Source organism: Salmo salar, chromosome ssa26 (genome assembly GCF_905237065.1).
Source record: "Salmo salar chromosome ssa26, Ssal_v3.1, whole genome shotgun sequence".
Taxonomy (NCBI): Eukaryota; Metazoa; Chordata; class Actinopteri; order Salmoniformes; family Salmonidae; genus Salmo; species Salmo salar.
Window position 1 is genome coordinate 54,094,352 of NC_059467.1, and position 27,959 is coordinate 54,122,310.

The window sequence follows — 27,959 nt, forward strand, 5'->3', positions numbered from 1 at the left end:
ATTTATAAACTTTACACATTCTCACTATATCAAAACAATTTTAATGTTATGCTGATAGAATTAACTGCACAATCATATTTATGCAAATCACTCACAGTTCCATACAGATTATGAATATTACAAAACATCTTTATTTAGATTATGGCTGGGTGATTTACATTCAGCCATAGTGACAGGGATGTTGGTAACCATAGTAACTGAATGTAAATCACGTAGCCATAGTGACAGGGATGTTGGTAACTGAATGTAAATCACCCAGCCCTCTGGTGGTCCTTGAGGAGAGGGAAGTACAGCTATGTTGAAACGTCTGGTCCCTGAGGAGAGGGGGAAGCACTACTGTGTATAATTGATAGTCCAGTTTGTGAAGACTCCTTTATGTGAGCGTGTCCTCGGACCTGATGAACTCCCCAATGTCTGCCTGGTGGAACACAACGATGGACATGGGATCCACTCTTCTGCACTCCTGGGTCGACTTGGCTGCCACTCCAAAACCCTGCAGGAAGACGAGAGGGGGACACGTCACGGTTACCTAGGAGTTACCATGGTTACCGATGACTTAAGATATTAGCTTGTATGAAGGAGCAACCAACTGAGATGCGGGTCGATTTACCCTCCAGATTAAGTCTAGTCCTGGATCAAAAATCACTTTCAAATGGAGATTCTCCATTAGTCTGACTAGTTAACCTCTGGGAAAGATGCCCTGTGTGTTGACTGAGTGGATTGGTTAATGACTGAAGGGAGGGCTGCGTGTTGATTGGTTAATGACTGAAGGGAGGGCTGCGTGTTGATTGGTTAATGACTGAAGGGAGGGCTGCGTGTTGATTGGTTAATGACTGAAGGGAGGGCTGCGTGTTGATTGGTTAATGACTGAAGGGAGGGCTGCGTGTTGATTGGTTAGACTGAAGGGAGTTTGATTGGTTAATGACTGAAGGGAGGGCTGCGTGTTGATTGGTTAATGACTGAAGGGAGGGCTGCGTGTTGATTGGTTAATGACTGAAGGGAGGGCTGCGTGTTGATTGGATAATGACTGAAGGGAGGGCTACGTGTTGATTGGTTAATGACTGAAGGGAGGGCTGCGTGTTGATTGGATAATGAATGTACAGGAAGTGAAGAGGGAGGACCAACTCACCAGCGGTACATCTGCCATGGAATACACCACCACACCCTGGTATTGGTTAGTGTTCTCTGTGATCCTCCCCAGACCAGACTTCAACACATGGTTCCCATAGAGGAAGGACTGCTCCTGCCCAGGCTTAACCCACACCTTGAACTGAACACAGAGAGAGTTCAGCTGGCTTACCCCACACCTTGAACTGAACACAGAGAGGGGTTCAGCTGGCTTCCAACTTGACTAACACAAGTTCATTCCACAACACAGAGAAGTTCACTGTCCCACCTTATACACAAATTCAGCTGGCTTACACACTTGAACTGAACACAGAGAGGGGTTCAGCTGGCTAACCCACACCTTAACTAACAAGAGAGTTCAGCTGGCTTAACCCACACCTTAAACTGAACACAGAGAGAGTTCAGCTGGCTTAACCCACACCTTAAACTGAACACAGAGAGAGAGGTTCAGCTGGCTTACCCCACACCTTGAACTGAACACAGAGAGGGGTTCAGCTGGCTTAACCCACACCTTGAACTGAACACAGAGAGAGTTCAGCTGGCTTAACCCACACCTCGAACTGAACACAGAGAGGGGTTCAGCTGGCTTAACCCACACCTTGAACTGAACACAGAGAGGGGTTCAGCTGGCTTAACCCACACCTCGAACTGAACACAGAGAGGGGGTTCAGCTGGCTTAACCCACACCTCGAACTGAACACAGAGCGGGGTTCAGTTACTCAGACAATAGCTCAGTTATTGCACTACTACCAATGTCTTAACTGGGATCCTGGAGGTTGAGAGAGATATTGATGTTCATTTTTTAAAGCTTACGCAAATATGATTATCGAATTAAACCTCTAGTCTCACCTGGCTGTCGTCAGAGTCATTTTGGGGGCGGCAGGTAGCCTAGTGGTTAGAGCTTTGTGCCAGTAACCGAAAGGTTCCTAGATCGAATCCCCGAGCTGACAAGGTTAAAAAAATCTGTCATTCTGCCCCCTGAACAAGGCAGTTAACCCACTGTTCCCCAGTAGGCCGTCATTGTAAATAAGAATTTGTTCTTAACTGACTTGCCGAGTTAAATTGTTAAAACATTAACAATATATCTATACATGGCTGTGGTTATCATTATACATAGTGAGAGGTCAGAGGGCCTCCGCTTCCTTGTTTACCTTGGCATACGGTGCCAGGAAGTCCAGTGCTGTGATATGCAGGCGGAACTTGATGGTCTTGGTGAACTTTCCAAAGCAGGTGCCCACCGACACCAACTTACCACGGGCGATGTTGGTGGCCAACTTCAGAATTCTCTCACTGATACACACAACAACAAAAAAGAGTAGAAATAAGACAATATCTTAACTTCCCAAAGAGATGATCATGAAGTAACCTGCTTTATAATATCCATAGGTCATATTTAACAATAACAGCAGCTCTGTAGCGTCGTTTACCTGATGTAATAAACACGATCATTGTGAAGTCTGAAGCAATATGTCCCATCGGGTCTATCTACCAGGAGTTTGATGTTCTCACCAATGCTGTGGACAGACAAGAGGAAGGTCTCACACATTATTGTAGATTCAGAGAGTTTCAGACCATTTCAAATCACTTGCTATCTACACAGACGACGTATTAGCCATCTTGCTGAGGAGCAGAACTAGTGCAGGTTAAAGACCGTCATCATGATCATAACACCAAAGAGACTGGGTATGGACTGGTGTTTACCAACCCTTGCACTAACTAACTAACTAGCCATTTCACATCGGTTACATATGGACTGGTGTTTACCAACCCTGTGCACTAACTAACTAACCAGCCATTTCACATCGGTTACATATGGACTGGTGTTTACCAACCCTGTGCACTAACTAACTAACCAGCCATTTCACATCGGTTACATATGGACTGGTGTTTACCAACCCTTGCACTAACTAACTAACTAGCCATTTCACATCGGTTACATATGGACTGGTGTTTACCAACCCTTGCACTAACTAACTAACTAGCCATTTCACATCGGTTACATATGGACTGGTGTTTACCAACCCTGTGCACTAACTAACTAACCAGCCATTTCACATCGGTTACATATGGACTGGTGTTTACCAACCCTGTGCACTAACTAACTAACCAGCCATTTCACATCGGTTACATATGGACTGGTGTTTACCAACCCTGTGCACTAACTGACTAACTAACCATTTCACATCGGTTACATATGGACTGGTGTTTACCAACCCTCTGCACTAACTAACCAGCCATTTCACATCGGTTACATATGGACTGGTATTTATCAACCCTGTGCACTAACTAACTAACCAGCCATTTCACATCGGTTACATATGGACTGGTGTTTACCAACCCTGTGCACTAACTAACTAACCAGCCATTTCACATCGGTTACATATGGACTGGTGTTTACCAACCCTGTACACTAACTAACTAACTAACTAACTAACTAACCAGCAGGCAGAACGACACGAGTTGGTTGATGAAGCATGGAACTGATCTGAACAGCCGTGGCCGTTTCAGAAATAACTTGCGCCTTGTCTTTCAGGATCACACGTCAATACTCACTATTTAGACAGTTTCTCAAACATCGTTTTTGTCTCGTCGTCTGTTAAAGGTCTCATCTTGGTAAAGGATTCAGCTGATTTCCTTACAATATTATGCCCAGTGGAAGTAGCGTGATAAACGCTACAGCGTGGAGATAGTGAGCGGAAGTTTATGTGCCGGAAAACGGAAGTGGATGTAATAGTGACGTCAAAATCATGCGCCTGTTGATGTTGCGCTCTTGCGTTTCCGAGCGACTAGATTTTTTATTTTATTTTATAGCTAAATTGCGAATGAAATTGCCATTTAAAAGACCTTAGACGCGTACATTGTATTTTAACGACGTGTTTTCGTCCCGTGTAAAGGCTGAAACCGGATTCGGTCAGAATAAAAGTCAGATCAACTATTGAAGCTTCCAACATGACCGCTGTGGACGTGGAAGATGAGAGTATTCTGGCTTCCATATTTAAAGACACTTTTCCAGACAACTGGAGAGACAACCCGGACTTCGCAGCCTACCTGTCAGAGCTCAGTTCGTTTGGCGTGGAGAAATTAAACCGTGAACCGGAGCGCTTGGCGGAGGAGAGGGCGCAGATACTGCAGCAGACCCGGGAGCTCGCCTTCTCCAACTACAAGACGTTCATCCGCACCGCGGACTGCACCGAGGACATTTACCGAGACTTTGGCCGTGTGGAAAGCAGCGTTTCCAAACTCCTCGACAAGTTGCCCAGTTTCGGTGAAAAATGCAGGTTAGTGGTGAAGTTAAGACAGTTATTCTCTGTCGTTTTGACATGTCATGTTATTACCGTGATAATGCCCGTGAAACCGGTGTTGTCCCGATAATCTCTCCCTCCCTTCTAATTTCCTTCATTTTGTGGCCAGAGTCAAATACTTAATATAGTACAAAATTCACGTCAGGATAGACAACCTAAATGAATCATTTCCTCTATTAAACATAGGAGGGAGTCAAATGTTGGCAATGAACATTTCAGAACAACTAAGGCTGAATTATTATCCTTACACTTTAAAAATACTAATGAATAAGACATGGGAGACATGACGCATTTTGGCAACGAGATTTACTAAATCTAATAGAAAATCAGTTGCGGGTTTAGATACGGATCTTACCGGGGGCACCGGGTGCGGTTCGCCCAGGGCGTCATACAAGCCAGAACACCACATAGCCAAACCGAAAACTGCAGACAAAAATGCTTTCTGCTACTAAAACCAGTGAAATGTAGACTAAACTGACAGAGTGAAGAGCAGAAATCTCAACTAGCAAGACGCAGCAATGAAGAACGAGAAGGGGGGAGATTTTCAGCACAACACCGGCAAACCGTACCAACATATCCTCCAAACACCGGTTTCGTGGGCATTATCACTTCTATATAACGTGTTACCAACATATTCAAATCATATTTTCAGAAAACTGTATTTTGCTGAATTTATTTATACTATTTCATCCTTCCACAATATATAGTCCCGACACATCTAGGGTTGTTACCCAGCTGGCTGGTCGTTCATTCCATCAGCGCGGCCAACTAGCGGTCAGAGCGGCCAACTAGCGGTCAACTAGCGGTCAGAACGGCCAACTAGCGGCCAACTAGCGGTCAGAACGGCCAACTAGCGGCCAACTAGCGGTCAGAACGGCCAACTAGCGGCCAACTAGCGGTCAGAACGGCCAACTAGCGGCCAACTAGCGGCCAACTAGCGGTCAGAACGGCCAACTAGCGGTCAGAACGGCCAACTAGCGGTCAGAACGGCCAATTAGCGGTCAGAGCGGCCAACTAGCGGTCAGAACGGTCAGAACGGCCAACTAGCGGCCAACGAGCGGCCAACTAGCGGTCAGAGCGGCCAACTAGCGGTCAGAACGGCCACTACCAACTAGCGGCCAGAACGGCCAACTAGCAGCCAACTAGCGGTCAGAACGGCCAACTAGCGGTCAGAGCGGCCAACTAGCGGTCAGAGCGGCCAACTAGCGGTCAGAGCGGCCAACTAGCGGTCAGAGCGGCCAACTAGCCGTCAGAGCGGCCAACTAGCGGTCAGAGCGGCCAACTAGCGGTCAGAACGGCCAACTAGCGGCCAACTAGCGGTCAGAACGGCCAACTAGCGGTCAGAACGGCCAACTAGCGGCCAACTAGCGGTCAGAGCGGCCAACTAGCGGTCAGAGCGGCCAACTAGCGGTCAGAACGGCCACTACCAACTAGCGGCCAGAACGGCCAACTAGCGGCCAACTAGCGGTCAGAGCGGCCAACTAGCGGTCAGAGCGGCCAACTAGCGGTCAGAGCGGCCAACTAGCGGTCAGAGCGGCCAACTAGCCGTCAGAGCGGCCAACTAGCCGTCAGAGCGGCCAACTAGCGGCCAACTAGCGGTCAGAACGGCCAACTAGCGGCCAACTAGCGGTCAGAACGGCCAACTAGCGGTCAGAACGGCCAACTAGCGGCCAACTAGCGGTCAGAGCGGCCAACTAGCGGTCAGAGCGGCCAACTAGCGGTCAGAGCGGCCAACTAGCGGTCAGAGCGGCCAACTAGCGGCCAACTAGCGGTCAGAACGGCCAACTAGCGGCCAACTAGCGGCCAGAACGGCCAACTAAACTAGCGGTCAGAGCGGCCAACTAGCGGTCAGAGCGGCCAACTAGCGGTCAGAGCGGCCAACTAGCGGCCAGAACGGCCAACTAGCGGCCAGAACGGCCAACTAGCGGCCAACTAGCGGTCAGAACGGCCAACTAGCGGTCAGAACGGCCAATTAGCGGTCAGAACGGCCAATTAGCGGTCAGAACGGCCAATTAGCGGTCAGAGCGGCCAATTAGCGGTCAGAGCACTCAGAACGGCCAACTAGCGGTCAGAGCGGCCAACTAGCGGTCAGAGCGGCCAACTAGCGGTCAGAGCGGCCAACTAGCGGTCAGAGCGGCCAACTAGCCGTCAGAGCGGCCAACTAGCCGTCAGAGCGGCCAACCAGCGACCAACTAGCGGTCAGAACGGCCAACTAGCGGCCAACTAGCGGTCAGAACGGCCAACTAGCGGTCAGAACGGCCAACCAGCGGCCAACTAGCGGTCAGAGCGGCCAACTAGCGGTCAGAGCGGCCAACTAGCGGTCAGAGCGGCCAACTAGCGGCCAACTAGCGGTCAGAACGGCCAACTAGCGGCCAACTAGCGGCCAGAACGGCCAACTAAACTAGCGGTCAGAGCGGCCAATTAGCGGTCAGAGCGGCCAACTAGCGGTCAGAGCGGCCAACTAGCGGTCAGAGCGGCCAACTAGCGGCCAGAACGGCCAACTAGCGGCCAGAACGGCCAACTAGCGGCCAACTAGCGGTCAGAACGGCCAACTAGCGGTCAACTAGCGGCCAATTAGCGGTCAGAACGGCCAATTAGCGGTCAGAACGGCCAACTAGCGGTCAGAACGGCCAATTAGCGGTCAGAGCGGCCAATTAGCGGTCAGAGCGGCCAACTAGCGGCCAACTAGCGGTCAGAACGGCCAACTAGCGGTCAGAACGGCCAACTAGCGGTCAGAACGGCCAACTAGCGGTCAGAACGGCCAACTAGCGGCCAGAACGGCCAACTAGCGGTCAGAGCGGCCAACTAGCGGTCAGAACTGCCAACTCAGCGGTCAGAGCGCCAACTAGCGGCCAGAGCGGTCAGAACGGCCAACTAGCGGCCAAGTAGTGGCCAACTAGCGGTCAGAACGGCCAACTAAGCGGTCAGAACGGCCAACTAGCGGTCAGAGCGGCCAACTAGCGGTCAGAGCGGCCAACTAGCGGTCAGAGCGGCCAACTAGCGGTCAGAACGGCCAACTAGCAGCCAACTAGCGGTCAGAGCGGCCAACTAGCGGTCAGAGCGGCCAACTAGCGGTCAGAGCGCCAACTAGCGGCCAACTAGCGGTCAGAACGGCCAACTAGCGGTCAGAACGGCCAACTAGCGGCCAACTAGCGGTCAGAACGGCCAACTAGCGGTCAGAACGGCCAACTAGCGGTCAGAACGGCCAACTCAGCGGTCAGAGCGGCCAACTAGCGGTCAGAACGGCCAACTAGCGGTCAGAACGGCCAACTAGCGGTCAGAATGGCCAACTAGCGGCCAACTAGCGGTCAGAACGGCCAACTAGCGGTCAGAACGGCCAACTAGCGGTCAGAGCGGCCAATTAGCGGTCAGAGCGGCCAATTAGCGGTCAGAGCGGCCAATTAGCGGTCAGAGCGGCCAATTAGCGGCCAGAGCGGTCAGAACGGCCAACTAGCGGCCAACTAGCGGCCAACTAGCGGCCAGAACGGCCAACTAGCGGTCAGAACGGCCAACTAGCAGCCAACTAGCGGTCAGAGCGGCCAACTAGCGGTCAGAGCGGCCAACTAGCGGTCAGAGCGGCCAACTAGCGGTCAGAGCGGCCAACTAGCGGCCAACTAGCGGTCAGAACGGCCAACTAGCGGCCAACTAGCGGCCAACTAGCGGTCAGAACGGCCAACTAGCGGTCAGAACGGCCAACTAGCGGCCAACTAGCGGTCAGAACGGCCAACTAGCGGCCAACTAGCGGTCAGAGCGGCCAACTAGCGGTCAGAGCGGCCAACTAGCGGCCAGAACGGCCACTGCCAACTAGCGGTCAGAACGGCCAACTAAGCGGTCAGAACGGCCAACTAGCGGTCAGAACGGCCAACTAGCGGTCAGAGCGGCCAACTAGCGGTCAGAGCGGCCAACTAGCGGCCAACTAGCGGTCAGAACGGCCAACTAGCGGTCAGAACGGCCAACTAGCGGCCAACTAGCGGTGAGAACGGCCAACTAGCGGCCAACTAGCGGTCAGAACGGCCAACTAGCGGTCAGAACGGCCAACTAGCGGTCAGAACGGCCAACTAGCGGCCAACTAGCGGCCAACTAAGCGGTCAGAACGGCCAACTAGCGGTCAGAACGGCCAACTAAGCGGTCAGAGCGGCCAACTAGCGGTCAGAGCGCCAGAACGCCAACTAGCGGTCAGAGCGGCCAACTAGCGGTCAGAGCGGCAGAACGCCAACTAGCGGTCAGAGCGGCCAACTAGCGGTCAGAACGGCCAACTAGCGGCCAACTAGCGGCCAACTCAGCGGTCAGAACGGCCAACTAGCGGTCAGAACGCCAACTAGCGGCCAGAACGGCCAACTAGCGGTCAGAGCGGTCAGAGCGGCCAATTAGCGGTCAGAGCGGCCAGAACGGCCAACTAGCGGCCAAGTAGTTGCCAACTAGCGGTCAGAACGGCCAACTAGCGGTCAGAACGGCCAACTAGCGGTCAGAACGGCCAACTAGCGGTCAGAGCGGCCAACTAGCGGCCAACTAGCGGTCAGAGCGGCCAACTAGCGGCCAACTAGCGGTCAGAACGGCCAACTAGCGGTCAGAACGGCCAACTAGCGGTCAGAACGGCCAACTAGCGGTCAGAACGGCCAACTAGCGGTCAGAGCGGCCAACTAGCGGTCAGAACGGTCGGAACGGCCAACTAGCGGCCAACTAGCGGTCAGAGCGGCCAACTAGCGGTCAGAGCGGCCAACTAGCGGTCAGAGCGGCCAACTAGCGGTCAGAACGGCCAACTAGCGGCCAGAACGGCCAACTAGCGGTCAACTTGCGGTCAGAACGGCCAACTAGCGGTCAGAACGGCCAACTAGCGGCCAACTAGCGGTCAGAACGGCCAACTAAGCGGTCAGAACGGCCAACTAGCGGCCAACTAGCGGTCAGAGCGGCCAACTAGCGGTCAGAGCGGCCAACTAGCGGTCAGAGCGGCCAACCAGCGGCCAACTAGCGGTCAGAACGGCCAACTAGCGGCCAACTAGCGGCCAGAACGGCCAACTAAACTAGCGGTCAGAGCGGCCAATTAGCGGTCAGAGCGGCCAACTAGCGGTCAGAGCGGCCAACTAGCGGTCAGAGCGGCCAACTAAGCGGCCAGAACGGCCAACTAGCGGCCAGAACGGCCAACTAGCGGCCAACTAGCGGTCAGAACGGCCAACTAGCGGTCAACTAGCGGCCAATTAGCGGTCAGAACGGCCAATTAAGCGGTCAGAACGGCCAACTAGCGGTCAGAACGGCCAATTAGCGGTCAGAGCGGCCAATTAGCGGTCAGAGCGGCCAACTAGCGGCCAACTAGCGGTCAGAACGGCCAACTAGCGGTCAGAACGGCCAACTAGCGGTCAGAACGGCCAACTAGCGGTCAGAACGGCCAACTAGCGGCCAGAACGGCCAACTAGCGGTCAGAGCGGCCAACTAGCGGTCAGAACTGCCAACTAGCGGTCAGAGCGGCCAATTAGCGGTCAGAGCGGTCAGAACGGCCAACTAGCGGCCAAGTAGCGGCCAACTAGCGGTCAGAACGGCCAACTAGCGGTCAGAACGGCCAACTAGCGGTCAGAGCGGCCAACTAGCGGTCAGAGCGGCCAACTAGCGGTCAGAGCGGCCAACTAGCGGTCAGAACGGCCAACTAGCAGCCAACTAGCGGTCAGAGCGGCCAACTAGCGGTCAGAGCGGCCAACTAGCGGTCAGAGCGGCCAACTAGCGGCCAACTAGCGGTCAGAACGGCCAACTAGCGGTCAGAACGGCCAACTAGCGGCCAACTAGCGGTCAGAACGGCCAACTAGCGGTCAGAACGGCCAACTAGCGGTCAGAACGGCCAACTAGCGGTCAGAGCGGCCAACTAGCGGTCAGAACGGCCAACTAGCGGTCAGAACGGCCAACTAGCGGTCAGAATGGCCAACTAGCGGCCAACTAGCGGTCAGAACGGCCAACTAAGCGGTCAGAACGGCCAACTAGCGGTCAGAGCGCCAATTAAGCGGTCAGAGCGGCCAATTAGCGGTCAGAGCGGCCAATTAGCGGTCAGAGCGGCCAATTAGCGGCCAGAGCGGTCAGAACGGCCAACTAGCGGCCAACTAGCGGCCAACTAGCGGCCAGAACGGCCAACTAGCGGTCAGAACGGCCAACTAGCAGCCAACTAGCGGTCAGAGCGGCCAACTAGCGGTCAGAGCGGCCAACTAGCGGTCAGAGCGGCCAACTAGCGGTCAGAGCGGCCAACTAGCGGCCAACTAGCGGTCAGAACGGCCAACTAGCGGCCAACTAGCGGCCAACTAGCGGTCAGAACGGCCAACTAGCGGTCAGAACGGCCAACTAGCGGCCAACTAGCGGTCAGAACGGTCAGAACGGCCAACTAGCGGCCAACTAGCGGTCAGAGCGGCCAACTAGCGGTCAGAGCGGCCAACTAGCGGCCAGAACGGCCACTGCCAACTAGCGGTCAGAACGGCCAACTAGCGGTCAGAACGGCCAACTAGCGGTCAGAACGGCCAACTCAGCGGTCAGAGCGGCCAACTAGCGGTCAGAGCGGCCAACTAGCGGCCAACTAGCGGTCAGAACGGCCAACTAGCGGTCAGAACGCACAGGCCAACTAGCGGTCAGAACGGCCAACTAGCGGCCAACTAGCGGTCAGAACGGCCAACTAGCGGTCAGAACGGCCAACTAGCGGTCAGAAACGGCCAACTAGCGGCCAACTAGCGGCCAACTAGCGGTCAGAACGGCCAACTAGCGGTCAGAACGGCCAACTAGCGGTCAGAGCGGCCAACTAGCGGTCAGAGCGGCCAGAACGGCCAACTAGCGGTCAGAGCGGCCAATTAGCGGTCAGAGCGGTCAGAACGGCCAATTAGCGGTCAGAGCGGCCAATTAGCGGTCAGAACGGCCAACTAGCGGCCAACTAGCGGCCAACTAGCGGTCAGAACGGCCAACTAGCGGTCAGAACGCCAACTAGCGGCCAGAACGGCCAACTAGCGGTCAGAGCGGTCAGAGCGGCCAACTAGCGGTCAGAGCGGCCAGAACGGCCAACTAGCGGTCAGAACGGCCAACTAGCGGTCAGAACGGCCAACTAGCGGTCAGAACGGCCAACTAGCGGTCAGAACGGCCAACTAGCGGTCAGAGCGGCCAACTAGCGGCCAACTAGCGGTCAGAGCGGCCAACTAGCGGCCAACTAGCGGTCAGAACGGCCAACTAGCGGTCAGAACGGCCAACTAGCGGTCAGAACGGCCAACTAGCGGTCAGAACGGCCAACTAGCGGTCAGAGCGGCCAACTAGCGGTCAGAACGGTCGAACGGCCAACTAGCGGCCAACTAGCGGTCAGAGCGGCCAACTAGCGGTCAGAGCGGCCAACTAGCGGTCAGAGCGGCCAACTAGCGGTCAGAACGGCCAACTAGCGGCCAGAACGGCCAACTAGCGGTCAACTTGCGGTCAGAACGGCCAACTAGCGGTCAGAACGGCCAACTAGCGGTCAACTTGCGGTCAGAACGGCCAACTAGCGGTCAGAAAGTAGCTGCATTTGTTTAATCTGTTCTCCATAATAATGATCTAACGAGGTGTGATTCCACCTGGTATAGAAAATGTGCTGATTCTTCAGGACACTGTTGTTCAGAGGAGCTAGACAACAACACAACAACACAATCACTTCAAACTGAAGCTGGAAACACTGAAAACCAGCTGTACCAAATGTTGTTTAACCTATTTACCTATTGATAGTTTATTTGTAATAAATCCAGTTTATAAATTGTCTGGCTGAGCTGATGACAGTGGATTGTGCAAACAGAGTAAATAGGCATGTTACGTTATAGATTTAGCCGATGGTAATTTATGGAATAGACAGCCTGGAATGCGGGTTTAACCAATCAGAATTTACAATTAGATCCACCCGTTTGTATAAATTGTCCTTCTTTACAGTAGAGAGTTAAGTGTCCCACTTTGCCAATCAAGGTGTCCCACTTTGCCAATCAAGGTGTCCCACTTTGCCAATCAAGGTGTCCCACTTTGCCAATCAAGGTGTCCCACTTTGCCAATCAAGGTGTCCCACTTTGCCAATCAAGGTGTCCCACTTTGCCAATCAAGGTGTCCCACTTTGCCAATCAAGGTGTCCCACTTTGCCAGTATCCAATAAAAACATGTGGTCTCAGGACAATTTCTGTTTGAGTAAATCATCCATCCTGTGTTTGTCTGTCTGTTTTTTCTTTTGTATAATAAAGTTATTAAACTATTTAGAATGGTATCATGTTGGGGGTCATGACAATAGAATGATTCTGTAAAGTGTACTGGGAAAAATACATTTCAGAAAGTGTCCCACTTTACCAATACTCACCCTATGTTTTCAATGTGAGCATACTGCTTCCAGCTCACCTTGTAAAGGGGTGGAGAGGTGCTGATCGCCTGTTACCTGCATTTGAATGGTGGATGGGAGGCGCGCTTCAATTACCAGTTCAGAAATAAAAAAAAATAGTAGCTCTTTTTAATCTTAAACCAAAATATTTATTTAAATGTTTTATCGTGCACCAAACATGTTTTTAACACGCGATTACATTTAGTTCATGTTTTATTCCAGCAGCAACCAGCTGAGGAGCAGCAGGAGAAATCCTGCTCAGAATAGGCTCTGTGTGCTGTGATGGTTGTTGGATAAGATGCATGATGACTTCTGCATATTTACATTTTAGTCATTTAGCAGACGCTCTTATCCAGAGCGACTTACAGTAGTGAATGCATACATTTCATACATTTTTTGTTGTTGTTTGTTTTGTACTATGGGAATTGAACCCACAACCCTGGCGTTGCAAACACAATGCTCTACCAACTGAGCCACAGGGAAGACATATTAACCTATAGACCAATAAGCATGACGGTCAAATGTATTCTTACATTGACTGGTATTTCCATCAATCAATAAACATCATTATTTGCAATGGGATTTTTTCTCTCAGTCATTTTGGCAACAGTTTTATTTATCTCATTTAGTTTTTTTTATAGACGAAAAACTGGTTATTGCCTGCTAACAGAAACCCTGCCAACTCTAGCCTGAGTTCCAGTCTGTTTGTGCTATCATGCCAACTCTAGCCTGAGTTCCAGTCTGTTTGTGCTGTCATGCCAACTCTAGCCTGAGTGCCAGTCTGTTTGTGCTGTCATGCCAACTCTAGCCTGAGTTCCAGTCTGTTTGTGCTGTCATGCCAACTCTAGCCTGAGTTCCAGTCTGTTTGTGCTGTCATGCCAACTCTAGCCTGAGTGCCAGTCTGTTTGTGCTATCATGCCAACTCTAGCCTGAGTGCCAGTCTGTTTGTGCTATCATGCCAACTCTAGCCTGAGTTCCAGTCTGTTTGTGCTGTCATGCCAACTCTAGCCTGAGTTCCAGTCTGTTTGTGCTATCATGCCAACTCTAGCCTGAGTGCCAGTCTGTTTGTGCTGTCATGCCAACTCTAGCCTGAGTTCCAGTCTGTTTGTGCTATCATGCCAACTCTAGCCTGAGTTCCAGTCTGTTTGTGCTGTCATGCCAACTCTAGCCTGAGTTCCAGTCTGTTTGTGCTATCATGCCAACTCTAGCCTGAGTTCCAGTCTGTTTGTGCTATCATGCCAACTCTAGCCTGAGTGCCAGTCTGTTTGTGCTGTCATGCCAACTCTAGCCTGAGTGCCAGTCTGTTTGTGCTATCATGCCAACTCTAGCCTGAGTTCCAGTCTGTTTGTGCTGTCATGCCAACTCTAGCCTGAGTGCCAGTCTGTTTGTGCTATCATGCCAACTCTAGCCTGAGTGCCAGTCTGTTTGTGCTGTCATGCCAACTCTAGCCTGAGTGCCAGTCTGTTTGTGCTGTCATGCCAACTCTAGCCTGAGTGCCAGTCTGTTTGTGCTGTCATGCCAACTCTAGCCTGAGTTCCAGTCTGTTTGTGCTGTCATGCCAACTCTAGCCTGAGTGCCAGTCTGTTTGTGCTGTCATGCCAACTCTAGCCTGAGTGCCAGTCTGTTTGTGCTGTCATGCCAACTCTAGCCTGAGTGCCAGTCTGTTTGTGCTTTCATGCCAACTCTAGCCTGAGTGCCAGTCTGTTTGTGCTGTCATGCCAACTCTAGCCTGAGTGCCAGTCTGTTTTGTGCTTTCATGCCAACTCTAGCCTGAGAACAAACAAACACACAAACAGACTGGTACCGGGCTCATGTCTATCTGGAACAAACAGACTGGTACCGGGCTCATGTCTATCTGGAACAAACAGACTGGTACCGGGCTCATGTCTATCTGGAACAAACACTAGATCTCGTCGAATGTTACTCTTATAATACCCTTTATTATGACCTGTTATAATACCCTTTATTATGACCTGTTATAATACCCTTTTATTATGACCTGTTGACATGACTCTGAACCTGTCGGGATAATGATAATAATGTCTGTCCTCTCCTTTTAGGGGTTTTGTGAAGGAGGCTGAGGACATCGGGGCGAGCCGGCGGATGAACAGCCTGACTCTGAACCGCCACACAGAGATCCTGGAGATCTTAGAGATACCTCAGCTGATGGACACCTGCGTCCGGAATGGCTACTACGAGGAGGCTCTGGAACTGGCAGCCTACGTCAAGAGACTGGAGAAGAAGCACTCGTCTCTACCTGTCATCCAGGTATTAATGATCCAACTACCACTTCCTGTTTACCGTAGGAGTTACAGGTCGTACCTCTTCCTGTTTACCGTAGGGTAGGAGTTACAGGTCGCACCGCTTCCTGTTTACCGTAGGGTAGGTGTTACAGGTCGTACCGCTTCCTGTTTACCGTAGGGTAGGAGTTACAGGTCGTACCGCTTCCTGTTTACCGCAGCTAGGAGTTACAGGTCGTACCACTTCCTGTTTACCGTAGGGTAGGAGTTACAGGTCGTACCGCTTCCTGTTTACCGCAGGTAGGAGTTACAGGTCGTACCGCTTCCTGTTTACCGCAGCTAGGAGTTACAGGTCGTACCGCTTCCTGTTTACCGCAGCTAGGAGTTACAGGTCGTACCGCTTCCTGTTTACCGCAGCTAGGTGTTACAGGTCGTACCGCTTCCTGTTTACCGCAGCTAGGAGTTACAGGTCGTACCGCTTCCTGTTTACCGCAGCTAGGAGTTACAGGTCGTACCGCTTCCTGTTTACCGCAGCTAGGAGTTACAGGTCGTACCGCTTCCTTATTATTATATTAGTTTTGTCTAAACACAGTCTGACAAGCTATGTGGTAGATCTAGAAATACCGCTTGTCTTAATACTGTAACAAAGTGTGATACCCTGACCTCTACTGTAACGGTATTAAAGTTGACGGTTCAGTGTGACCCCCTGACCTCTACTGTAACGGTATTAAAGTTGACGGTTCAGTGTGACCCCCTGACCTCTACTGTAACGGTATTAAAGTTGACGGTTCAGTGTGACCCCCTGACCTCTACTGTAACGGTATTAAAGTTGACGGCTCAGTGTGACCCCTGACCTCTACTGTAACGGTATTAAAGTTGACGGTTCAGTGTGACCCCCTGACCTCTACTGTAACGGTATTAAAGTTGACGGTTCAGTGTGACCCCCTGACCTCTACTGTAACGGTATTAAAGTTGACGGCTCAGTGTGACCCCCTGACCTCTACTGTAACGGTATTAAAGTTGTCGGCTCAGTGTGACCCCCTGACCTCTACTGTAACGGTATTAAAGTTGACGGTTCAGAGTGACCCCCTGACCTCTACTGTAACGGTATTAAAGTTGACGGCTCAGTGTGACTCCCTGACCTCTACTGTAACGGTATTAAAGTTGACGGTTCAGTGTGACCCCTGACCTCTACTGTAACGGTATTAAAGTTGACGGTTCAGTGTGACCCCCTGACCTCTACTGTAACGGTATTAAAGTTGACGGTTCAGTGTGACCCCTGACCTCTACTGTAACGGTATTAAAGTTGACGGTTCAGTGTGACCCCCTGACCTCTACTGTAACGGTATTAAAGTTGACGGCTCAGTGTGACCCCCTGACCTCTACTGTAACGGTATTAAAGTTGACGGTTCAGTGTGACCCCCTGACCTCTACTGTAACGGTATTAAAGTTGACGGTTCAGAGTGACCCCCTGACCTCTACTGTAACGGTATTAAAGTTGACGGCTCAGAGTGACCCCCTGACCTCTACTGTAACGGTATTAAAGTTGACGGTTCAGTGTGACCCCCTGACCTCTACTGTAACGGTATTAAAGTTGTCGGTTCAGTGTGACCCCCTGACCTCTACTGTAACGGTATTAAAGTTGACGGCTCAGTGTGACCCCCTGACCTCTACTGTAACGGTATTAAAGTTGACGGCTCAGTGTGACCCCCTGACCTCTACTGTAACGGTATTAAAGTTGACGGCTCAGTGTGACCCCCTGACCTCTACTGTAACGGTATTAAAGTTGACGGCTCAGTGTGACCCCCTGACCTCTACTGTAACGGTATTAAAGTTGACGGCTCAGTGTGACCCCCTGACCTCTACTGTAACGGTATTAAAGTTGACGGCTCAGTGTGACCCCCTGACCTCTACTGTAACGGTATTAAAGTTGACGGCTCAGTGTGACCCCCTGACCTCTACTGTAACGGTATTAAAGTTGACGGCTCAGTGTGACCCCCTGACCTCTACTGTAACGGTATTAAAGTTGACGGCTCAGTGTGACCCCCTGACCTCTACTGTAACGGTATTAAAGTTGACGGCTCAGTGTGACCCCCTGACCTCTACTGTAACGGTATTAAAGTTGACGGTTCAGAGTGACCCCCTGACCTCTACTGTAACGGTATTAAAGTTGACGGTTCAGTGTGACCCCCTGACCTCTACTGTAACGGTATTAAAGTTGACGGTTCAGTGTGACCCCCTGACCTCTACTGTAACGGTATTAAAGTTGACGGTTCAGTGTGACCCCCTGACCTCTACTGTAACGGTATTAAAGTTGACGGCTCAGTGTGACCCCCTGACCTCTACTGTAACGGTATTAAAGTTGACGGTTCAGAGTGACCCCCTGACCTCTACTGTAACGGTATTAAAGTTGACGGTTCAGTGTGACCCCCTGACCTCTACTGTAACGGTATTAAAGTTGACGGCTCAGAGTGACCCCCTGACCTCTACTGTAACGGTATTAAAGTTGACGGCTCAGTGTGACCCCCTGACCTCTACTGTAACGGTATTAAAGTTGACGGCTCAGTGTGACCCCCTGACCTCTACTGTAACGGTATTAAAGTTGACGGTTCAGTGTGACCCCCTGACCTCTACTGTAACGGTATTAAAGTTGACGGTTCAGTGTGACCCCCTGACCTCTACTGTAACGGTATTAAAGTTGACGGCTCAGTGTGACCCCCTGACCTCTACTGTAACGGTATTAAAGTTGACGGTTCAGTGTGACCCCCTGACCTCTACTGTAACGGTATTAAAGTTGACGGTTCAGTGTGACCCCCTGACCTCTACTGTAACGGTATTAAAGTTGACGGTTCAGTGTGACCCCCTGACCTCTACTGTAACGGTATTAAAGTTGACGGTTCAGTGTGACCCCTGACCTCTACTGTAACGGTATTAAAGTTGACGGTTCAGTGTGACCCCCTGACCTCTACTGTAACGGTATTAAAGTTGACGGTTCAGTGTGACCCCCTGACCTCTACTGTAACGGTATTAAAGTTGACGGTTCAGTGTGACCCCCTGACCTCTACTGTAACGGTATTAAAGTTGACGGTTCAGTGTGACCCCCTGACCTCTACTGTAACGGTATTAAAGTTGACGGCTCAGTGTGACCCCCTGACCTCTACTGTAACGGTATTAAAGTTGACGGCTCAGTGTGACCCCCTGACCTCTACTGTAACGGTATTAAAGTTGACGGCTCAGAGTGACCCCCTGACCTCTACTGTAACGGTATTAAAGTTGACGGTTCAGTGTGACCCCCTGACCTCTACTGTAACGGTATTAAAGTTGACGGCTCAGTGTGACCCCCTGACCTCTACTGTAACGGTATTAAAGTTGACGGTTCAGTGTGACCCCCTGACCTCTACTGTAACGGTATTAAAGTTGACGGCTCAGTGTGACCCCCTGACCTCTACTGTAACGGTATTAAAGTTGACGGCTCAGTGTGACCCCCTGACCTCTACTGTAACGGTATTAAAGTTGACGGTTCAGTGTGACCCCCTGACCTCTACTGTAACGGTATTAAAGTTGACGGTTCAGTGTGACCCCCTGACCTCTACTGTAACGGTATTAAAGTTGACGGTTCAGTGTGACCCCCTGACCTCTACTGTAACGGTATTAAAGTTGACGGTTCAGTGTGACCCCCTGACCTCTACTGTAACGGTATTAAAGTTGACGGTTCAGTGTGACCCCTGACCTCTACTGTAACGGTATTAAAGTTGACGGTTCAGTGTGACCCCCTGACCTCTACTGTAACGGTATTAAAGTTGACGGTTCAGTGTGACCCCCTGACCTCTACTGTAACGGTATTAAAGTTGACGGTTCAGTGTGACCCCCTGACCTCTACTGTAACGGTATTAAAGTTGACGGCTCAGTGTGACCCCCTGACCTCTACTGTAACGGTATTAAAGTTGTCGGTTCAGTGTGACCCCCTGACCTCTACTGTAACGGTATTAAAGTTGTCCTGTGTGTCCTTCTTCAGGGAATCGTCCACGAGGTGCGTCAGTCAGCTCAGCTCATGCTGAACCAGCTGTTGCAGCAGCTACGTAGCAACTCCCAACTTCCTGTGTGCCTGCGTGTGATTGGCTACCTGCGCAGGATGGACGTGTTCACGGAGGCGGAGCTACGGGTCAAGTTCCTGCAGGCGCGGGGCAGCTGGCTCCGTTCCATCCTGTCCACGGTCCCCGATGATGACCCTTACTGCCACATCACCAAGACCATCGAGGCCTGTCGCGTGTGTAGCCCAGCTTCAGCTATCTAGCAGTGGAATGGTTGAATGAAGTACTGAGGAAACAGGACTGATGCCCCTCCCCCTTTTATTCTCTGATATTTCCTTCCTCTGTTCCAGGTACATCTGTTTGACATCATCACCCAGTACAGAGCCATCTTCTCTGACGAGGACCCCCTGCTGTCTCCCGGTGACACAACGCTTTATTTCATTTAAGGCTGAAATTATTTGATACGATTTTGTAATTTTTCATTTAATATTGAAGATTATAAACACAACAAGAATTATCTAAAGATGTATTACAAATATACAGTACATATGTTCTGGAAAAGCCAGTCAGTACTGTGGGTACGATAGAGTACAGGTCAATAGTCCAACTGAAATGGCAGGTCAATGTCTGGGCAGCCTTGTGACATACGGTAGTGTCTGTGTTGAAAGGTGGTCAGGACCAAGTGGTGAACGAAGGGGCCATCTTCCACGGCTGGGTGGTGCAGCAGGTATCCGAGTTCCTGGAGACTCTGGACCGAGACCTCCAGAGGGGGGTGGGCGGCCGTCTGGATTCCCTGCTGGGACAGTGCATGTACTTCGGCCTGTCCTTCAGCCGCGTCGGGGCAGACTTCCGCGGCCAGCTGTCTCCGATGTTTCAGCGTGTGGCGGCCGATACCTTCCGTAAAGCTGTAGAGGAAGCCATAGAGAGGTTCCAGGAGGACATGAACCTGTATACTCTGATCTCTCTCCCCTCTATGCTGGGTGGGGGCTCCATGCCAGGGACCCTCCAGCCCCCCAGTACCCAGCCAGGGACCCTCCAGCCCCCTATGGCTCTGCTGGATTTCCCCCCTCTGGCCTGCTTCCTCAACAACATCCTGACGGCCTTCAACGACCTCAGGCTCTGTTGTCCCCTCGGTCTGGCCCAGCAGGTGACCAAGTACCTGGAGGACGCCCTGGTAAAGGTAAAGAACGCCTCTCTGTCACTGCTAATGCTAATGCTACGCTACGTCTGCTGCTAAAGTTACGATATTGACATGTCTAGGCTGTCCCATGTTCTCTCTAGACGCGGTAGATGGGACGGTCTCTCTAGACGCGGTAGATGGGACGGTCTCTCTAGACGCGGTAGATGGGATGTTTAGACAGATCAAGACTCATTTTACTCTCCCCAAATCCTAATCTTAAATTCACCCAAGATCACTGTCTTTGGGACATGGTTATCTAGTACAGTTGAAATGTTATGTATTCAGGGTTTATGGATGTACAGTATGTATGTGATGAACACATCTGTTTCCTGCAAGCCACTGTCTCTGACCGTGGTAGAAGTTACCCTGATAGGATCAGGTCCCCCTCCCTCAGACTCTCCCCCAGGTCCCCCCTCCCTCAGACTCTCCCCCAGGTCCCCCCTCCCTCAGACTCTCCCCCAGGTCCCCCCTCCCTCAGACTCTCCCCCAGGTCCCCCCTCCCTCAGACTCTCCCCCAGGTCGCCCCTCCCTCAGACTCAGACTATCGTTGAAACTTTAGGTTAGATCTCATGATTTCATCTCTCTCCTCACCAGGTCACCAAGTTGATCGTGGCGTTCCACCGGGCTGAAGAGACGGCCTTCAGCGACCGAGAGAAGGAGCTGTTTGTCCAATTCTGCTGTTCCTTCGCCGAGGACATGGTGCCTTTCCTCAACCGCTGTCTACATGTCCTGTTCCCACCAGCACAGCTCTCTGTCATACTGGGTAAATACTCTGTCACGCCTCGTCACCTCTTCATTTCAACAGGTACATCAGTTGGAATTCACATGATCTACCCGCCATTGGTAAAAGACTAGAAGATGAACCGATCTTTCCCGAGAACATCCACAGTAACAACCTTCTATTATAATAATAATAATAATAATGTATGTGAAACATGTTTTTTTCTCCTCCAGGTGTCCCTCCGACTCAAGTCCACAAGTACAGCAGTCTGGGTTGTATTGATGTGAGTGTAGTCCTGGATCCTCTGGGGTTTGTTCTTCCCAAGAGGGAGACGGTGACACCGATGATAGAAGACCTCGGTGTTGAACTGGACGGTCTCACCACAGCTGATCCTCAACCGACACTTCCTGTTGACAACCTGGGACTTCCTGAACCAATAACAAGCCCGGAACCTATAGAGGATGATCCCATGGTCTCATCCACCATATCTACTGAGTTTGTGTCCGAGACAGGTCTGACTTCTGACCCTGAACTGGAAGCCATTTTGAATGACCCTAACCCTGTATTGGACGACCCAGAGAGACCAAGGGCTGACAGCCACCGTGAAGTACAGGAAGACCCTGAGTTGGAGGCCATATTGAATCCCCCAAAGCCTGTTCTGACCAGCCCAGAACATAATCCAGTCCCAGAGCCTGAGGTAAACCCGGAAGTAGCAGAGAGTTAACCCTCAGGAATGTTGGCACGGTAGACTAACAATAACCTTGATTTAATGGTTTGAATCTCAGTTACTGTGCATTTTGACAAGTTAATTTAACAATTTACCCTTTCAGGAATGTTTCCAATGCTTTAAGCTTTTATATAGTGCCATCTAATCTGGGTTTGACAATGTGGTAACTGAACTATGTAATATTATTAAAATAGTTTATTTCGGCTGTAAGATGGATCGTCGTTATTAAAATATATCCCAAAACAGAAGTGTCTTGAACTGTGTTTTAATTAGGGGGCATCAAATGTGTCAGAGCAGGTTACAAACACAAGCCTAGAAAGTGCAAATACCTCGAGGCTTTTACAAACTTGGTAGTTGCTATATAAAACATTATTTGAACATGGAATTCATTAAGTTTACCTTTTAAAAAAAAAAATAATAATTGTAATTTTATACAAAACATTAGTATTAAATCCAGCTATTTTCACAGTTCAGTTTCTCTTTAGTGGAAGACGGTTTCCGATTCTTCAACATTTCTTTTTGCGGGCAGCGTTTGGGTTGGCCCTCCTCCGCCCGCCTCCACCTGCTCCGTCTGTGATGTGCAGGTTGGCAGAGCGGCTGTAGATGTCGTGATCGGAGAAAGGTGAGCTTCCCCCGGCCAGGAAGTCTGGGTTAAAGACGTCCGTCTTTTGGCGGGCCTTACGGGACACACGCTGCTGGGGGAAACGCTGGTCCTCCACCAGGTGGGGGTTGCTGGCGTGTTTTCCCCCTTGTGGCAGGGGCAGGGAGTACTACAGGGAACAGAGAGCAAGATGAGTTTCATACCACAGTATGATGTGGGGTCTGGTACCATATTCATCCACTTACCCTCTTCCCTTTGGGGTTGAGCACTTTGGGGTTCTTTGAGAAATGCATCTGAATACTTCCGTCCTCGCTGACCGTCACTGCTACCTTCTTCAGCGTTTTGTTGCCGCAGTGTTGACAGAAAACCTTAGTCATGTTGGTAGTGGTCCTACAACAAATAGAAAAGGTCAAACTATCCGTTTTAATTAAGTTTCTCAAAGACCAAGGTTGAGTAAAAGTTGTCTAATTACAAAATTAAAAAAAGAACGGGTCCTCGTCACATCAACAGGTGTTTTTTATTTACTACTAAAAAAAGGAGGTAGTCACTTGAAACAGGCGTGGCATCGTAGCATGTAATTCCTGGCCTGTTTGATGAGCATCCCGTTCACAGAGAGGACGTGGAGCCCGATCTGAATCAGGACGTTCTGTTGGAACAAACCCAGTTTACCTTCTGAATGTGAATCCTAAAAATGGGTCTCAACTGGATTTAATCTACTTTAAAAAAAAATATATGAACTATTACCACTCAGGGACAGTTTTACACACAAAAATTTAAAAATAAATGCATGAATTCACTACTGTAAGTCGCTCTGGATAAGAGCGTCTGATAAATGACTAAAAATGTAAACAAAGATGAGTTTGCCGACCTATGCAAGTTCATTTTAACCCGAATCTTTAAAATGTTAAGTCCCAAACGGCAACCCAATTCCCTATATAGTGTACTACTTACGCACTACCTATGGGTCCCTGGTTAGAAGTAGTGCACTATCAAGGGAATAGGGGTCCATTTGGGCCTCAAGTACCTGCATAGCGAAGTCGGTGGTGAGACACGCCACTTTAACGTCCGCGGGCGACGCCCAGATCCCCGTCTCCATCTGGACCTGTTTAATGTTGCTAGGGGTGATCCAACCACCGCCATCTTCCTCCTCATCTTCCTCCTCCTCCGACCCACTGCCGGGCTCCTCTGAATGATTCTTTGAGTGTTTGTGTTCCTCTGACCCGGTCTCAGGTTCTGTGTGGACGGTGTCTGCTGCTCCACTGTCCGATATCGAGAGGTTCTGCAGGTAAATAACGAGAACCACATCGATTCATCAGCACCGACATTGACTCAGAGAGAGAGAGAAAGGTGATTCATTGTGAATCCATCTTTGACGACGGTGTGTCAATCTGTCCAAATGTTTGAACGTTTCCATCACATGGTTCAATCCCTCAACAACTGCAGGTCAGTCTGTGTTCTACTCCCCAGCAGGTCAGTGGTAGTCTGTGTTCTACTCCCCAGCTAGATCAGTGGTAGTCTGTGTTCTACTCCCCACTAGATCAGTGGTAGTCTGTGTTCTACTCCCCAGCAGGTCAGAGGTAGTCTGTTCTAGTCCCCAGCAGGTCAGTGGTAGTCTGTGTTCTACTCCCCAGCAGGTCAGAGGTAGTCTGTGTTCTACTCCCCAGCAGGTCAGAGGTAGTCTGTTCTAGTCCCCAGCAGGTCAGGGGTAGTCTGTGTTCTACTCCCCACTAGATCAGTGGTAGTCTGTGTTCTAGTCCCCACTAGATCAGTGGTAGTCTGTGTTCTACTCACCACTAGATCAGTGGTAGTCTGTGTTCTACTCCCCAGCAGGTCAGTGGTAGTCTGTGTTCTACTCCCCAGTGGTAGTCTGTGTTCTAGTCCCCAGCAGGTCAGGGGTAGTCTGTGTTCTACTCCCCAGCAGGTCAGGGGTAGTCTGTGTTCTAGTCCCCACTAGATCAGTGGTAGTCTGTGTTCTACTCACCACTAGATCAGTGGTAGTCTGTGTTCTACTCACCACTAGTTCCAGCAGGTCAGTGTCAAAGCAGGGCAGAGGATTCCTCCAGAACTGGAAGCTGTTGTACTCTCCGATCTCTGGAGGGTTATAGCTGTGCTGTGTCTGTGCTGCTGGCGTCTGTCTGCCACTGAACAGCCCATCAGCCGGTCTCTGGACCACGGAGAGAGAGAGACACAGAGAGAGAGACACAGAGAGAGAGAGACACAGAGAGAGAGAGAGACACAGAGAGAGAGAGAGAGACACAGAGAGAGAGAGAGAGAGACAGAGAGAGAGAGAGACAGAGAGAGAGAGAGACAGAGAGAGAGACACAGAGAGAGAGAGAGAGACTTAACTATTATTCTAGATGTTAACAGACAAGTGGTTGATTTGTACTAACGATCATCCCACATGGTTTCCCCTCATTCACATGGTTATTCTAGAGGTTTACCCCTTTTGTAGGTTGTTCATTTACTCAGGTCTCACATCTCAACATGGATACTACGGATCAGTACTATTACGGTTAACAACAGAGTGGATTTCATGTCATTTGTTTGGACTGTACCTTTGAGGGAAAGTGGAACCCTGCCACGCCAACGGGAGCCTCTGGATGTCTCCTCGTACTGCATACCTGGACCTGAGGACAGACGACATGTCAATGCTGTGATGTGGACCCACTGAAAACACTTACATCAAATCAAAGTTTAACATTGATGTGTTTACTTGAGAGCTACCTACACAAATAGCAAGCTAGAACAAAGTGTTGAATAAGATAAACATTCATTAAAAAGATTTGAAATGTAATACAAATAAAAGTTGTCCAGTAGGCATCTACAGAGGGAGCTAAGAGCTGTGTCGTCGGTCACGTGCGCCGAATACTGAAATGCTGAATACAACAGGTGTAGTAGACCTCACAGTGAAATGCTGAATACAAACAGGTGTAGTAGACCTCACAGTGAAATGCTGAATACAACAGGTGTAGTAGACCTCACAGTGAAATGCTGAATACAACAGGTGTAGTAGACCTCACAGTGAAATGCTGAATACAACAGGTGTAGTAGACCTCACAGTGAAATGCTGAATACAACAGGTGTAGTAGACCTCACAGTGAAATGCTGAATACAACAGGTGTAGTAGACCTCACAGTGAAATGCTGAATACAACAGGTGTAGGTGGACCTCACAGTGAAATGCTGAATACAACAGGTGTAGGACCTCACAGTGAAATGCTGAATACAACAGGTGTAGTAGACCTCACAGTGAAATGCTGAATACAACAGGTGTAGTAGACCTCACAGTGAAATGCTGAATACAACAGGTGTAGTAGACCTCACAGTGAAATGCTGAATACAACAGGTGTAGTAGACCTCACAGTGAAATGCTGAATACAACAGGTGTAGTAGACCTCACAGTGAAATGCTGAATACAACAGGTGTAGTAGACCTCACAGTGAAATGCTGAATACAACAGGTGTAGTAGACCTCACAGTGAAATGCTGAATACAACAGGTGTAGTAGACCTCACAGTGAAATGCTGAATACAACAGGTGTAGTAGACCTCACAGTGAAATGCTGAATACAACAGGTGTAGTAGACCTCACAGTGAAATGCTGAATACAACAGGTGTAGTAGACCTCACAGTGAAATGCTTACTTACAAGCTCTAACCAATAGTGCAATAAAGGTATTTGGTGAAGAATAGGTAAGTAAAGAAATAAAACAACAGTAAAAAGACAGAACAGCCTTTGGGGGGGGTAATGTAAATAGTCCTGGTAGCCAGGCTGCCAGACCTACTCAGGGTTCTGTGGGTTAACTAGTCCCTTACACTGGTTGTGTCCCACATGGCAGCCTATTCCCTATATAGTGCACTACTTTAGACCAGAGCCCTATAGCACCCTATTCCCTATATAGTGCACTACTTTAGACCAGAGCCCTATGGCACCCTATTCCCTATATAGTGCACTACTTTAGACCAGAGCCCTATAGCACCCTATTCCCTATATAGTGCACTACTTTAGACCAGAGCCCTATGGCACCCTATTCCCTATATAGTGCACTACTTTAGACCAGAGCCCTATCCCCTATATAGTGCACTACTTTAGACCAGAGCCCTATTGCACCCTATTCCCTATATAGTGCACTACTTTAGACCAGAGCCCTATTCCCTATATAGTGCACTACTTTAGACCAGAGCCCTATTCCCTATATAGTGCACTACTTTAGACCAGAGCCCTATTCCCTATATAGTGCACTACTTTAGACCAGAGCCCTATTGCACCCTATTCCCTATATAGTGCACTACTTTAGACCAGAGCCCTATTCCCTATATAGTGCACTACTTTAGACCAGAGCCCTATTCCCTATGTAGTGCAGAAAGGGAAATAGGGTTCCATTTGGGGTCACATCTCATTGTTCACCGTCTTACCTTGACCTCAGGTTCTTTCTTCAGGTGGTCAGTCCCAACGTTTTCTCTCTCCAACTGGTATGTCAGAGCCAACACCTTGATGTCTGTGGCAGACAGGCTGGGGTAGTCTCCAGTCTTCTTGGAGAACTCAGTCACTCAACACAGACCACCACAACACTCAGTACCAGCATCACAATACTGGAAAATATGTTTATTACCATCAACAACTATAGAAGTGATGTTGGAGAGGCAGTGTTCTACAAACAAAAACAAAATATCCACTACAACAAATCAAACAAACAGAAATGGATCAAAAAAGTGTAATTAAAAAAAAAAAACCGTTAGCTACCTAATCTGATGTCCTCTGGGTACGGCTCTCTGAAGTTCAGTTGATATGGTAGGACTGACAGACTTCTCCGGGTTGCCTTGTCTCTAATTTCCTCTACTACATCCTTCAGGGTGTAGATATTCTTACCGATTTCCTACAAAATAAAAATGTATTTTGTTATTTTATTTTGTATTACAAGCTGAGTGTTTGATGTCAGGGTCTGGATAACTACTTAACGTGGTTCATCCTGTTTAAATGACCACATCAACATCATGTAGCTGCCTATATTATCATTTATACATTGCTTTATGTCTTGTTTTGTACGCTTTGTACAAAATAATAAAACGCAGAACTACAGGATATTTCTTAACATAACTCTTTATTAACTAGCTACAACTGCATGTTCGCCTATCTCCAACCACGATCAACTGGCCATGACCTAACCGTCTGGGTGGTCTTAACCAATCATTATTTTGTAGGAAATAGATATTCTTATATATATATACTCTATCCCCTATATATATATATATATATGAAATCGGTAAGAATATATATATCAATGTATAAATGATAATATAGGCAGGTACATGATGTTGATGTGGCCATTTAAACAGGATGAACCACGTTAAGTAGTTATCCAGACCTCACATCAAACACGCAGCTTGTAATAAAAAGTTATTCACATGAAATACTTCTGATCCTGGAGGGGAACATCACTACTGATGTGTAACACGGGTTTAAACCCTCACCTGAAGAGCTGCTTTCTTCAAAAATCCTCCTGCGTCTACGACAACATGTTCCACCATGGTAGCAGCCATCTTGGATAGCTACCTTCCCGCAGCGTCACCGACCAATCACAAGACAACGGAGGAGTTCTCGCGCTGTCCGTGATTTGATGGAACGGGACGTCGTGTGACGTCTTGTTGTTGTTTGACGTTTGTTGTCGCCGTAAGAGGAAGATGGCGGCTCGCCATC

General features: G+C 49.8%; 3 protein-coding genes across 4 annotated transcripts; 1 reads left to right on the forward strand and 2 right to left on the reverse strand.

Moving 5' to 3' along the window:
* Positions 1 to 21: 21 nt before the first annotated feature.
* LOC106588123 (60S ribosome subunit biogenesis protein NIP7 homolog) lies at positions 22 to 3,848 on the reverse strand. 2 transcript variants are annotated; one of them, XM_014176799.2, is made up of 5 exons: positions 3,682 to 3,846; positions 2,556 to 2,642; positions 2,280 to 2,418; positions 1,130 to 1,270; positions 22 to 493 (listed from the first exon to the last, which is right to left on the reverse strand). In XM_014176799.2, exons 1-5 carry the CDS (start codon positions 3,735 to 3,737, stop codon positions 374 to 376), a joined length of 543 nt encoding a protein of 180 aa, XP_014032274.1. In that variant the 5' UTR covers positions 3,738 to 3,846; the 3' UTR covers positions 22 to 373. The 2 variants fall into 2 exon arrangements, with proteins under 2 accessions (XP_014032274.1, XP_045565042.1); XM_045709086.1 differs by lacking the exons at positions 22 to 493; positions 1,130 to 1,270 and adding an exon at positions 1,470 to 1,732 and having other exon boundaries at positions 3,682 to 3,848.
* A 19-nt stretch (positions 3,849 to 3,867) lies between these two features.
* LOC106588066 (conserved oligomeric Golgi complex subunit 8) lies at positions 3,868 to 21,912 on the forward strand. Its single transcript, XM_045709079.1, has 7 exons — positions 3,868 to 4,406; positions 14,826 to 15,033; positions 19,021 to 19,272; positions 19,387 to 19,456; positions 19,705 to 20,216; positions 20,811 to 20,979; positions 21,171 to 21,912. The coding sequence occupies exons 1-7, from the start codon at positions 4,078 to 4,080 to the stop codon at positions 21,659 to 21,661; spliced, it is 2,031 nt and encodes a 676-aa protein (XP_045565035.1). The 5' UTR covers positions 3,868 to 4,077; the 3' UTR covers positions 21,662 to 21,912.
* A 1-nt stretch (position 21,913) lies between these two features.
* On the reverse strand, positions 21,914 to 27,882 carry LOC106588067 (RNA-binding protein NOB1). The gene is made up of 9 exons (XM_014176734.2): positions 27,734 to 27,882; positions 27,006 to 27,138; positions 26,678 to 26,811; positions 24,821 to 24,892; positions 24,280 to 24,429; positions 23,290 to 23,544; positions 22,814 to 22,911; positions 22,511 to 22,655; positions 21,914 to 22,434 (listed from the first exon to the last, which is right to left on the reverse strand). Exons 1-9 carry the CDS (start codon positions 27,800 to 27,802, stop codon positions 22,171 to 22,173), a joined length of 1,320 nt encoding a protein of 439 aa, XP_014032209.1. The 5' UTR covers positions 27,803 to 27,882; the 3' UTR covers positions 21,914 to 22,170.
* Between the last annotated feature and the right edge of the window lie 77 nt (positions 27,883 to 27,959).